General features: G+C 39.3%; 1 protein-coding gene across 1 annotated transcript in view; it reads right to left on the bottom strand.

The window, feature by feature from the left end:
- LOC127648702 (ephrin type-A receptor 3-like) overlaps positions 1–12,725 on the bottom strand; it is a 182,179-nt gene that overhangs the window by 65,864 nt on the left and 103,590 nt on the right. The window contains exons 4-5 of the mRNA XM_052133423.1: positions 4,720–4,875; positions 670–1,005 (exon numbers count right to left, since the gene is read on the bottom strand). Of these exons, the coding sequence (XP_051989383.1) occupies positions 670–1,005; positions 4,720–4,875 (492 nt within the window). The remainder of the gene's footprint in view (positions 1–669; positions 1,006–4,719; positions 4,876–12,725) is intronic.

Raw genomic sequence — 12,725 nt, 5'->3', positions numbered from 1 at the left:
TATATAGTCTAAAACCATGTCCTAACCAGGTGTGCGACAACGCAACAATTTTCAAGTGCTGAATAATTGTCTGTCCTCACAGCACGCAAAATGCTGTGCAAAGTGAAAAAAAATCACAGCCAATCAGAACACGCTTTATATTTAATATATAGCTATGCGGAGAAATGTTTGGACCAATGATATTTTACTGTAAGTTGGGGTTAGTGCTTAATTTGTAAATTGTGAGGTCCCGGAAACAAGGCCATGTGATAGATCCATACGTTTTGGGAGGCTTCACAGAATATATATGAAAATTAACATGAATAAAGGTGCGTTGAACAATCAATGGTTACTGCAACTGTTTTACATTTACACTGATATTGCATGTTATAGACAACCTTATTATTATAATAGATTTTTCATGAAACATCAAAATTTACAGGCCATTGCATACATTTCTTTCAAATTTGTATGAGGTGTGAAATCCACTAAAATAGGCTACTTTGGATGAGATCTGGCTTGTTCAAACAAAAATTAAACCAAGGGTGGGGACACCCAGTATGACACGATGAAATTATAAACCAAAAGACAAAATATCTTGATCGCGGTCACAGCTGGTTAGATGAAAACCTCAGATAACATGGAAGATTTAACTGTTTTGTGAGTCTGCATTTGAGTGACACACTCTACCTGTCTGACTGGTCGTGATGTTGACATGGACTTGCAGTTTCGGGGTCGGGCTCAGAACAGACACTCCGTTTACTGCCTCTATGCTGAAGGTGTAGTTGGTGTTGGACAGCAGGTCTGTGATCAGCACTTTAGGAAACGAGAGACCAAACTGCCTGGGAATGAAATGCACACTGCTGCTGCAGGGATTACACATCTTGCCATCGCTGGCGCACTTCCTGCATTGGATGCTGTAGGTGACATCCCCTCGCCCACCGCTGTCTCTCGGAGGACTCCATTCTAGAGTCACAGAGGTGTCATTTAGGGTGGAGATCGGGTTCTCTGGTGCAGATGGAGGTCCTGAAAGAGAATAAGAGTGAAAACACATAAACATGAGAGTTAAATGCACTGCTTTAAAAGCTAGAATAGTCAACTGCTTACAGAGGCAGCATGTTAAGCCATCCTAGGTGCACTACTAATGTGAAGAGAAAAGATTTTGCTGGCGATATAAAATTAAGCAATATCTTTAATATATTAATATAATGTTTAGTTAACCTTTATTTGGCCACTTTATTTCCTATAGAGTGCATGAGGCTACTTCCACGATCCTTCAGGGCTGAAAAATTCATCATTAATCATTAATCAAAATTAATGTTTATTAAACCACAAAAGGCTGTTATTACATTAAATTAATAGCCTACATTATCTTCTTATATTCTGTGTGCAAAAAAAAGAATCAATAATAATAGTAATAATAAAAAAGAAGAAAAAATATGAATTACACAATACATAAATTATATTTAAAAACTGGCTTTTTATTTAGTTTTGGCACACTTCCACACACCGTTATATCAGAATACAGAAACGGATACGTTTCCATTGCAACAGATACAGTTACAGATACACACCCCTACTTATCAGGGCATCACACTGTTACATTAGCAATATAATATGTTACTAATATGTTGTTGCCAATGTAGAGCTTTCTAAAACGGTCACTTTTGAGGTTCTATTTCACTTAGAATGCTTCATTTGGGGTGATCAGACCGAACACATTCTTGTGCTGAACAACAGTTAGATGCAACAGAATGCAGGTGTCTCGAGATGCATCTTTAAAGGAGAAAAAATCTTCGTCTTCATAAGGCATCTAAAACAAAACGTAGCACTCCTCTGTGAGACGCTGAAAAAAAAAACTGTACTGTGCGAGATGCACAGTAACGGTCGAAGACGTCTGTCTTGTGCATGTATAAATTGTTTAAAAATTGAAAAAAAAAACACAGTAATATTGCATAAGGTGTGAACGCCCGTTTACAAGACAGCTGCCTATTCAGGCAGCAGGCAGTGAGGCAGTTAACTAGATTTTGGAACAAAGAATGATTTCAGTCCTCAAAATTTGTGCAATTGAAAAACGCATGGATAAGTGCAAAACTGCATATGTTGTGAATGGCTCCTTAGAAGACAGCTGCCTGTAGACAGTAGGCAGACAGGCAATTCACTAAATTTTGTGATGAATCTACACAAGCAAGGCTGACAACCCCTACAGTTAAATTTCTCTTTTACTTGTTTCTGTTTTTGCAAACCAGAAATAGGAAGACCCATACTGTGCAGCACACTCTCTTAAGTAAGTACACCAACTGAGACAGCAAAGAATAAATAAATATGAAGAAAAACCTAGAGGTTCTTCTGTGCTGTTTAGCTGCAGCTTTAATGCTGAGTGCTTTCCATAGTGCTTTGCTGCAGTACCTCAGGGGAAGCATTCATAGTGTTGAAAATGTTTTCATACAATAAAAGTGAATGGTGACTAACATTTTATCTACTTTTCGTGTTCCACGCATGAAACAAAGCCATATGGCTTTAGAACAACATAAGGGTGCGTACATGTTGACAGAATTTTCTTCTTGAGTGCACTATCCCTTTAAAGAAAAAACTTTTTATGGTGTGCAAACTTGCCACTGCGCTCAACTACAGCAACTTACTTTGTTTGGCAGGGTCTTTGGAACTGATTCTCATTTGTACTAATATGCACGTATAAGATGAGAATAGTAAAATATGGCCAAAGGAAAGAGAGGAATACAGGGAGATTGTAAAATTTTCCAATGCTCAAATTCCACATAGACACAGATTGTTTTCGCAAAGCCTCACTAATCAAACCTGCTCATCTCTATTCTTAGAGAATGAAGGATGTGTTCTCTGCTCAAAGGTTTTGCAGAGCCTGGCAGAGGGTTTGAGGATGGAGAGAGTAAATGAAGCAGAGGATCACGTAGAGGTTTAAATGCCTGTGGAAATGACATTTCAACAGATCTACAGGGCAGTTCCCCTGGGATCCAGATCTCTGAGTGGTTGTGTTTGTGGTCACCTGCAAGTGACGAATTCTATTTGTTGCACCACCTAAAGATCATTACATCCACTCAAAGATAAAAGAAAGTGAGAGTCCAATCAAGTGTTCTCCAACTAGATTAACCACCTATTTCTGTCTGCAATAAAAACATATTCTTAATAAGTATATTTGTCTCATTTTCCAATAATTATTTTTATTTTAAAGGTGAAGTGTGTAATTTCTGCATCAGTACTGGCACTGTAAAATGAATGACCAACAGTTTCTAAAACAGTTTCTGCACTAAACTTGGACACGAGGAAGTATTTTAACATTACTAAAATAACACACTTCACCTTTAAGTGAGTATGGATTTAATTGGGGGTTGTTCTGTCAAAATTGATGAGTGTGATTTATGGATGGTATCTCAGTTATAACATTAGCACATAATTTTAACATTGTCCCTGTATAAACAGTCTCATATCCCTGCTGTTGTCCCAATTTATTTAATCTTTTCATTAGGCAGACAGGGTGTTTATATGTGTACGTGTTTGTATTTTGTGGTGGGAAGTGAGTTGACATGTTCGTGTGTGTGTGATGTACAGAAAAACAAATGAAGGTCATTAAGAACATCCATATGTTTTGCTGCATGCATGATTTGTCTTATCAGATGAGTGAGTCTACTAATTACGGTCTTTTATATGGGTTTATTTTTGTTCTTTTTTCGAACAAATGTGATGTCACAGCCCCCTGCACCACCAACACACACACACACACACACACACACACACACACACACACACACACACACACAAACACTTGTTTTTATATCATTGTAGGGACCCTCCATAAACTTCCATGGATTTTACACAGATCTAAAGATAATTTCTATCCCCTAAACCTAACCCTCACATAAACCTTTTTGCATTTTTACATTTGATAAATAACATCATTTGGTATGTTTAATAAGCCATTTCCCTCGTGGGGACCGCAAGCTGGGCTAGTTGGTCCCCACGATGTAGTGTAAACATGTACACACACACACACACACACACACACACACACACACACACACACACACACACACACACACACACACACACACACACACACACACACACACATACTTGTATATAGGCTATGACTCACTCTCCCGGTCTATTTAAGATGACCTCACCAGTCTTATAAATGCAGTTCTAAATGTCCAATCTGATGTGATGTATGATGATGAGACAGTGATGGAGGTGAAAATGTAGTGCACCCAGTCTATAAGAATAAATAAGGTAAAGAGCCTCTAGGCTCACTTTTATAAACAATCTGTCTATGCATTCATCCATATATTAACTTATTCATCCTCCCCTAAACCATCCATGCATAATGACATCCACCTATCCATTCATCTGGCTTTCCATCACTTCATGAATCCATGAATAAGCCATCCACCCATCCATGCATCATTACATCCACCTATTCATACATCCAACTTTTCAACAGATCATCCACATTACCTCAAACCATTCACCCACCTATCCTTCCATGCATTCAACTTTTTATCAGTTCATCCATCTGTCCATCCATCAATTCACTGAAATGTTCAAACGCACCCACTCATGCATGCATAATTACATCCACCTATTTATTAATCTCTTTTACCATCAGTTCATCCACCCATGCATCTCTCTATCCATTAATAAACCCTTCATGCATTCATCCATCTAGAATATTTTTTTTTTTAGTTGTAGTGTTGTTGGATCACTCACTGGTGCAGGCCATTGACCGCGGATCCATGTCGGCTCTGTGAAATCCCTTCTCGCAGGAGCACTCAGACGCTTTCTCCTGATGGGAATAACTGTGGGGAGGACACTTGGTGCAGTATGCATCCAACGAAGAGGCCTTGTAGGTGCCTGGTCTGCAGGCTGCAAAATAGAAACACAAAAGAGACAAAAAGTTTACTTGCACACCTATACCCCAGCTAGACAAACCAGCTTAAGATGGTCATGCCTTTTTCAAACATGGTAGCTGATTAGTCCAAGATGGCCAATATGGTCTTCTAGGTTGACCACCAACTCTCACCAGGTTGATCAAGCTTATCTACTAGCTGATGTACCCATGTAAAACTAGCTACCATCACGCTAGACTAGAATAACCATCAATACCAGATAATGACCAGAAATGTCCATATACCATCAGACCATATACCAAGGCTTGTCTAGATAACCAGCTTTGACCAGCTAAAAACAAACAAACAAACACATAAAATCACCTACCATCAGGTTGGTTTAGATCAAACATCTAAACCAGATAATAACCATAAATGACCAGCTTTGCACAAATACAGACCATTTTAAACCAGTTCCAATCAGGCTGGTCTAGATTAACCATCACCACCAGCAAATGAACAACAAGTATCAACCAGCTAAAAACCATGTAAAATCAGCTGCCATCAGGTTGGTGTAGATCAACCATCTACACAAGCTAATGGCCATAAACAACCAGCTACAACAAACTAGAAACCATGTAAAACCAGAAGAGGGTTTTTAGTTGAATTTTCCCTCAGGGAATATTGGCTTAAAATATATCAGTCACACTTTTTCAATTCTGTGTAACCATCTTAATCTCTCTCTGTTTTACTTTGTCTGAACTTAAATACACATCCTTTTCTCATTTTCTGAAATGTTAAAACATTCTGTGTTCTGTAAAAATGGGTCAGTCAACATGGACTTAAATAACCAGTGGAGAAAAATGAGCCCAAGTGCAGGAATTACAAATAGTTTCTTGTAGTGGAGCATCCCTTAAGGGCTCTGCAAAACCAAAACACATCCTTGAGACCTGATTTCAACTTCCAACATTTCCCTTCCTCAGAATACACCAAAAATATGTTTACAAATCTAGGCAATATGATCCTATTTCTTAATCTATGGGCAATTTTGAGGGGAGGCAACTATCTATCTCTTATTATTTCTCAGTCTTTCATTTATCTCTATTTCTTTCTTAACATCTGCCTCTCACATTCATTTGTTTGCCTCAAAGCCCCAACAGATGACCCAATTTCTCGGCCCCTATGAGGAGCCACACGGAAAAACGTGAGGAGGAATTCGGCCTTTTATCCAATTACAAATAGGAAGTGTTCATACAAACACAAGCCATAGTTGAAGATGTGGAGGAGTAGATGGCAAGCACGACTTTAGTACAGCGTTAGCCTGCATTAGCTCAAGGCACCCATAAAATAAAACCAAACAAGGCTTGTGCATATTCTAATGTATGTAAATTCGGAGGCCCATGTGAATGTTAATGAATTGAAAAGGTCATATTTATTTGATTGCCTTGCAGCTCGGCACTCATTGAGGGGATGGTGCTGAGGGGGTGGTGGTTTGCAATGGTGCATCTCAGGGGTAGAGACGTAAATTCACAGTGCAGTTAAGGCAAGAGCGCAAGCAATCTGCACCACAAGCAAATTAGACAATCCTGCCGGCAGCCGAGGTCAAGCCATCGCTGTCGGAAACGCAATTCAATTGATGGATCAATGCAATGATGAATTTATCCTCATCTTGATTGCCTGTGTGAGTGGTGAAGGTCACAGATTTAATCAAGGTCTTCAGCTCGCCTGCTTGCCCATAAATCCATACCCAGTGGAGAGTGGCGGGCTCAGCCTGCACCTCAATGATCCATTCTTCACCTCGGTTCCTTCGCATTCACACGCATTCACACCCAATTCACTGTGTTCTGTCTTCTCTTCTGAAACTGTTAGCCTAAATATTAATAAATTGCTTATCATGGTTTTGAGTATCAATATATTTGCCCTTTCCAGTAAACACAGCTATTCTAATCAAGGAATCTTCTTATTAGAAGATCAGGCATATACTGTAACATATTATCTTTGACATATTAAGCGATGTACGAATAACATGGCCCAGGGCCAGTGGAAATTATTTCCATGACTTTCACACATTGTCACTATCGAATGCTATCTTGGACTCTTTTATATTTATGTGGAACCTGACCTATGGTTCTCTTAAAGGCTTGACGTCACTTCCTGTATTTGTAGCCTGCTAGCATTTTTAGTATCGCTTATCTATCTGTTTCCAGCTTTTATCTTTAATATCTGCCATTTTTCAGCATGCATCAGGTTTTTCCCCACATTATTCTCTTATCACGATTCAACTTCGTGCATTTTTCCACATGCATCCGCCTTCTATTGTTATCGCAATTAAACTGCGTGCATTTTACAGCACGTGCACATTTTACCGTGCACACCCATTTTCTCCTCTGTGTTACATGGATTATTGCATCAATCTCAAAGCAATGCTTATCAAGAACAACCATAACAACAAACAATTGCGTGAGGGATTTACATCGATCTCAAACCCTCGCCGCTCAGGAACAACCAACAACAACAAACAAATGCGGTAAGTCATGGCATCCACTCATATTATTGCTTCCTGTATTGCATGACATATGTTTATTATAGTTTCTTCCGTCAGCAGTGACGGATTAACATGTGATAAATATAAGGAATTAGTCAGGCTGACGGAGAAGGTTAATGAGTTTCTGACCCACATCCGTACGCTAGTGGAGGTCAGTGAGAAAGAGAAGCTGGTAGATACTGTTTTGGATTTAGGTAGTGCAGCGAGCAACACAAACACTTTGGTTCCAGCTGAAGAGCCCCTGCTCGGCAAAACGACACCACTCTCCCATTCCTGTTAGGGTTTCCCATCGAATCTCCCCACTCAGTGATGCACCCACTGAGAATTATGTTGAAAGAGCCTTGGTCAAAGATGATTCTATTGTAAGGAATGTGGTAATAGAGACTCCAGCCACCATCGTTAAATGCATTTCGGGTGCCAGAGCGTCTGACATCAGATCAAATTTACAAGTGCTGGCTAATGCTAGACATAGATTTTCTAAAATTGTTACTCATGTCGCATTAATGATATCTTTCTTCACCGGTCGTAAATAACTTGAGAAAATTTTAAAGAGGTGTGTGAACTTGCAAAAACAATATTAGACACTGTAATATGCTCTGGCCCCCTCCCTGATCGTCGTGGTGACGATGTTTATAGTAGATTAATTTTACTGAATGGCTGGATATCTAAGTAGTGTCCGGAGAATAGCATAGGATTTATAGTCAATTGGAAGGGTTTTTGGTGTAGACCTCACCAGCTAAAGAGAGATGGACTACATCCCTCCAAGGAATTAGTGCCGCTCTCCTCTCTAGTAATTTGGCTCATAGTCTGAATAATGATAGTATCTGACTAACTGGGGCCCAGTTAGTCAGGAAATAGACAACTGGGGCTTTTCCACTGCACGGTACAACTCGACTATGCTTTTTGGGGTTTTCCACTGTGGATAGTACCAGGTACCTGATTCTTTTTTTAGTACCACCTCGGTCGAGGTTCCAAGCGAGACGAGCCGATACTAAATTTGACGTCAAAATCCTGCAGATCACTGACTGGTCAAGGAGAATCGTCACTACCAGCGTCACTGGATTTCTGACACGTGACATCAACCTGCAATATTTAAAGTTTTAGTAACAGCAATAGCGACTTTCGAATTGTGAAAAAAAAAAAATGGCTGTGCACAAAACCACGCTGTTGTAAATAAATTAGGTGCAGACAGTCCACTCGTTAGCAATGAGCGAAATTAAATAGTCTTTCAGGAAGTATATTAGCTGTTGGCTGCACATGATTTCCCAGTGTAGGGAAAAGTAAAAAAAAAATTAAAAGTGACTACAGAACCATAAAGGAAAATTGGAAGTGGTTCGAACAAATGGACGCTATTCTAAACCGGCGAGCAATGGGAGGGAGAGTGCCCTGGACTGGCGTTGATCCACGATGGAGGATGGTATGTTTTGTTATGTTAACTCTGTACTCTGCTTGAAAGCTTCACTTTATTTAGTTGACCAGCTACTGGAAGCGTGCTTCTAAAACAACCAGGCCAATTTAACTGTTACACTTGTGTAAAATCACCATGCAACAACTGCTTTATGCAGCACAATGAGCTAGTAGCTAACAGCTAGCGGTCGTGTTATTGTTTTGATCAGTTTGTGTCACGTTTAAGATGATTTCACGGCAGTAGAGGCGGCGCAACTATGACGATCAGCCTATAATCCCACCCCCGTTGAGGTGGCACTGAACTGCAATGGAAATGCAAGCTCAGAAATGTAAAGCGAGGTCAGTTGAGGCGAGTCGAACCGTAACGTGCAGAGGAAAATTGCCAAAACTGGCTAATCAGAATGTCTACTAGCTGCCTTGAGACATCACACAGGTCACATAAACGACAACACATAGAGACTGTATCACCTAGATATCATATAGAGACTGTGTCTATTCCCCGAACTACCAAACACAAACATCTTACTAAATCGTTTGACTGAAACAGGAAACCTGTTGTGAAAGGCACTACACAAATAAAATTGACTTGACTTCATTAATCTGGGGGCCATTCAGACTGAATGCATTCTAACGTTAAAAAAAGCTAGCCGCAACCAACAAATGGCAATGGATGTTCATTTAACTTGACACGGCATCTTAAAAATGCATAACTACTGTGTGAGATGCATAAAAAAGGCAAGACAAAGAGCAACACTCAAAGACGTCTATCTAGCGCAAAGGTTCTCAACCAGGTGGCTGTGGCCCACTAGCAGCCTTAGCAATCTTTAAAGGGGGCCGAAAGATGACTGCACATTATAAATTATATATATATATATATATATATATATATATATATATATATATATATATATATATATATATATATGAAATGTAATAATAGCAGAGTCAACAGATTAAAATTCATCATCACAAATAATTTTATGATTTCATATGTTTTAGGCACGGTTACAAACTATATATAGTTTGTAACCGTGCCTAAAACATATGAAATCATAAAATTGTTTGTGATGAAGAATTTTAATCTGTTGACTCTGCTATTGTCTGGGTGACGGGGGCCTTCACATATTGTTTTGGAAAATGGGGGGCATTGTACATTGACACCACTTTAAACATCTAGAGCATGTTTACCTTGAAAAACACAATAAAAACAAACAGTGCAGACTAACGCAAAAATTAGACCCCTTACAGTACATTTATCATTGTATTCAATTGATCTTTATGTTTGTAAACCATTGATAGAACCATGCTCTAACAGTAGCAGGGATATTACTAATTATTCAATAACGTAGTACAGAAACAATTACCCTGGAGAAACCTGGGGTTAAGCGCATGCTCAAGAGCTCCAAATAGTGATTGCTCAAGCCTTGCTCCTTGTGGAAATCGAACCAGCAACCTTCCAATTAACAACCATGTGCCTTTACTATTCCTTTAGTTTGCGGCTCTGATTCAAATAAAAAGTGTTTTTTAGATGGCGAATTGGACACATTCCATGGTCTCCTAAATAGACATAAGTAAACAAAATGATTCAAATTAGGTTTGAGAGTTTGTTAGACTTGAGTGTGGGTGGGCCTTTTGTTGGGTTGTTTGTGCTGGATAGAGATAGAGATGGAGATGGGTTAGGGCTGCTTAGCTCTCAGAAAGCCTAATCAGAGGCTGAGTGTCTGGGGTGAAGACTGGGCACAGTGCAGCTGTGCTGAAGAGGTTTGGCCTGCTGATGAGGGTTGCCTGGCTGCTCTTTCCTGGCACCGGTCCACAGTGGTATATCAGAACTCCCAGGCAGCCTGACCACACACACTCAAACAATCTGGAGCAAACACACACACAGACCCATATGGCCAAAGGAAATTCCCTTTGGTGTAACAATCTTTAAAAGTCTTTCAAAGTGTTACTGAGAGGAGTAGTCTATGACCTCCAGCATCTGTTTAGATTACTTTCAAAGACTCCGCTTTACCGCAACAGTTTCAGCAGTATGTGCTGAACTCAAGCAGTGGAAATAATACAGCAGAGAACCGGGCAAAGTATTGAATAGCCATAATTTGTTAATTCGTCAAACCCAAATTATATTCAATGCAAATAATCTGAGAGTAAAACTGTGGAAATTGCTCATATTTGAGTCATACTGTTCAGGGAAGTCCAATATTTATTTGAATGTCAGTGTTTGACTTAGAATTAAAGGGGGTAAGTTCAATTTGGTTCAAATTAACCTCTTGGTTGGAGCCGAGGACTTGCAATAAGTAAATATGCAGAGACACGTTCAGTCCTCTTTTAAAGGAATTAATTTAGAGACACAACTTCTCTAAGCAGGTTTTTAGCATGCTGACAAATGAATAGATACAAGTTTTCGGTCAGGGTCAGGTCTAAAACTCTCTCCGATAAATTGCATTTGTAAATGCACCCCTTTAAAATCACCACACAATAGCAAAGCACCACTTTTGTAACAAATTCACAACCTTACACATTCAACTGAAAGATGATAACAATTGGAATCATCTAATGTTGCAATGTTCCTGTTATTAAAAAAACAAAACACTTCATCTACGTGCAGTTCCGCAGTCAATTCTGGATGGATTTCAAAGACACTTCATCATTAATCTCACAATTCATACAACATCCGTTAATATAAACACTGCCCTCCAACATCCACTCAGTTTACTCACATAAAAAGGCTTGTACTACTAGATGACTGATATTGGCATTATATTAATGCGGAATAACCAGAGAGGAATTGGCTCCCCCAGCTGAGCCTGGTTTCTCCCAAGGTTATCTTTCTTCATTAAATAACGTCTTGTGAAATTTGGTGTTCCATGCCACAGTGACCTTTGGCTTGCTCACTGATGAATTCAAATCACTTTATTGATTTAAACCAAACAATGAAATGAGGACTAGTGTTGTCAAAAATACCGGTACTCCGGTACCAAGCCGGTACTCAAACAAAAAATTATTTACGATACCAGAATTTCTGACCCATGCAGAGTCGGGAACTTTCGAATGCTCACAACAAGCAAAAGATTGCGGCAAGCAAAGCTGCTGCGGAGCCTCAACTGAATCTTGTCGAAAAGAAAAGTGGAAAAAGCCAGGTTTGGAAATTATTTGCATTTGAGGCTGATGAAAAGGAAAATATCATAGATCAGCAAATACCTATTTGTAAACGCTGCTTTCACAATTTTCTGACGATATGAGGAAACACATCAAACTTAATAAAGCACATGAAAGACAAGATACCTGGATTTATTCAAGCAAATAAAGCAGGTGAGTTTAAAAGCATATTATTATTTGCATTAGGGCTGAAACGTTTAGTCGACATTGTCGAAAATACAAAATTGATGAGAAAAATGTTCGTTGTCGAATAGCCGTTTGATCTCATTTAACGTAACTTGAAATCACATTAAACTGTAACGATATCGTGTGAGAGCAGCAGTTCACGCTGATGGAGGAAGAATTACACAGATCAGTCCAGATGCACTCTAAACTTTCACAGTTTATTTTATGTATATCCCAAAGTATTAGGGAATGATAAAAAAAAAAAAAAGTACACTCAGAAGCATGTACCGTTGTGGAATAAGCGGAGTCGGAGCTCTTTAAAGGGAACATCCCGGCGTTACATCTTAAATTCAGTAAAATGTCTTTATTAAAGTTCAAATTATACAGAAGCAGGTCATGTTAATAACTATAAACTCAGAAACTGGCATTACTCTGTGTGGTCGGTGCCTCTTCTATGAATTGCGCAAATGTCCCGATCTAAGGGGGACAGATTGAAACTGCACCCGGCTGAGAGAGACTCTGCCTCGGTCGCTCATCCCTCGAGTGCGCTCGCTTAATGCAGCTAAATTAGAACGCGATTGCTCGCTACTTATTTAATCATACTATATGTCACT

This window comes from Xyrauchen texanus, chromosome 9, assembly GCF_025860055.1.
Source record: "Xyrauchen texanus isolate HMW12.3.18 chromosome 9, RBS_HiC_50CHRs, whole genome shotgun sequence".
NCBI classification, from domain to species: Eukaryota; Metazoa; Chordata; class Actinopteri; order Cypriniformes; family Catostomidae; genus Xyrauchen; species Xyrauchen texanus.
Note: the sequence above shows the minus strand (reverse complement) of the source record. Positions and strands in the feature narration are given on the sequence as shown.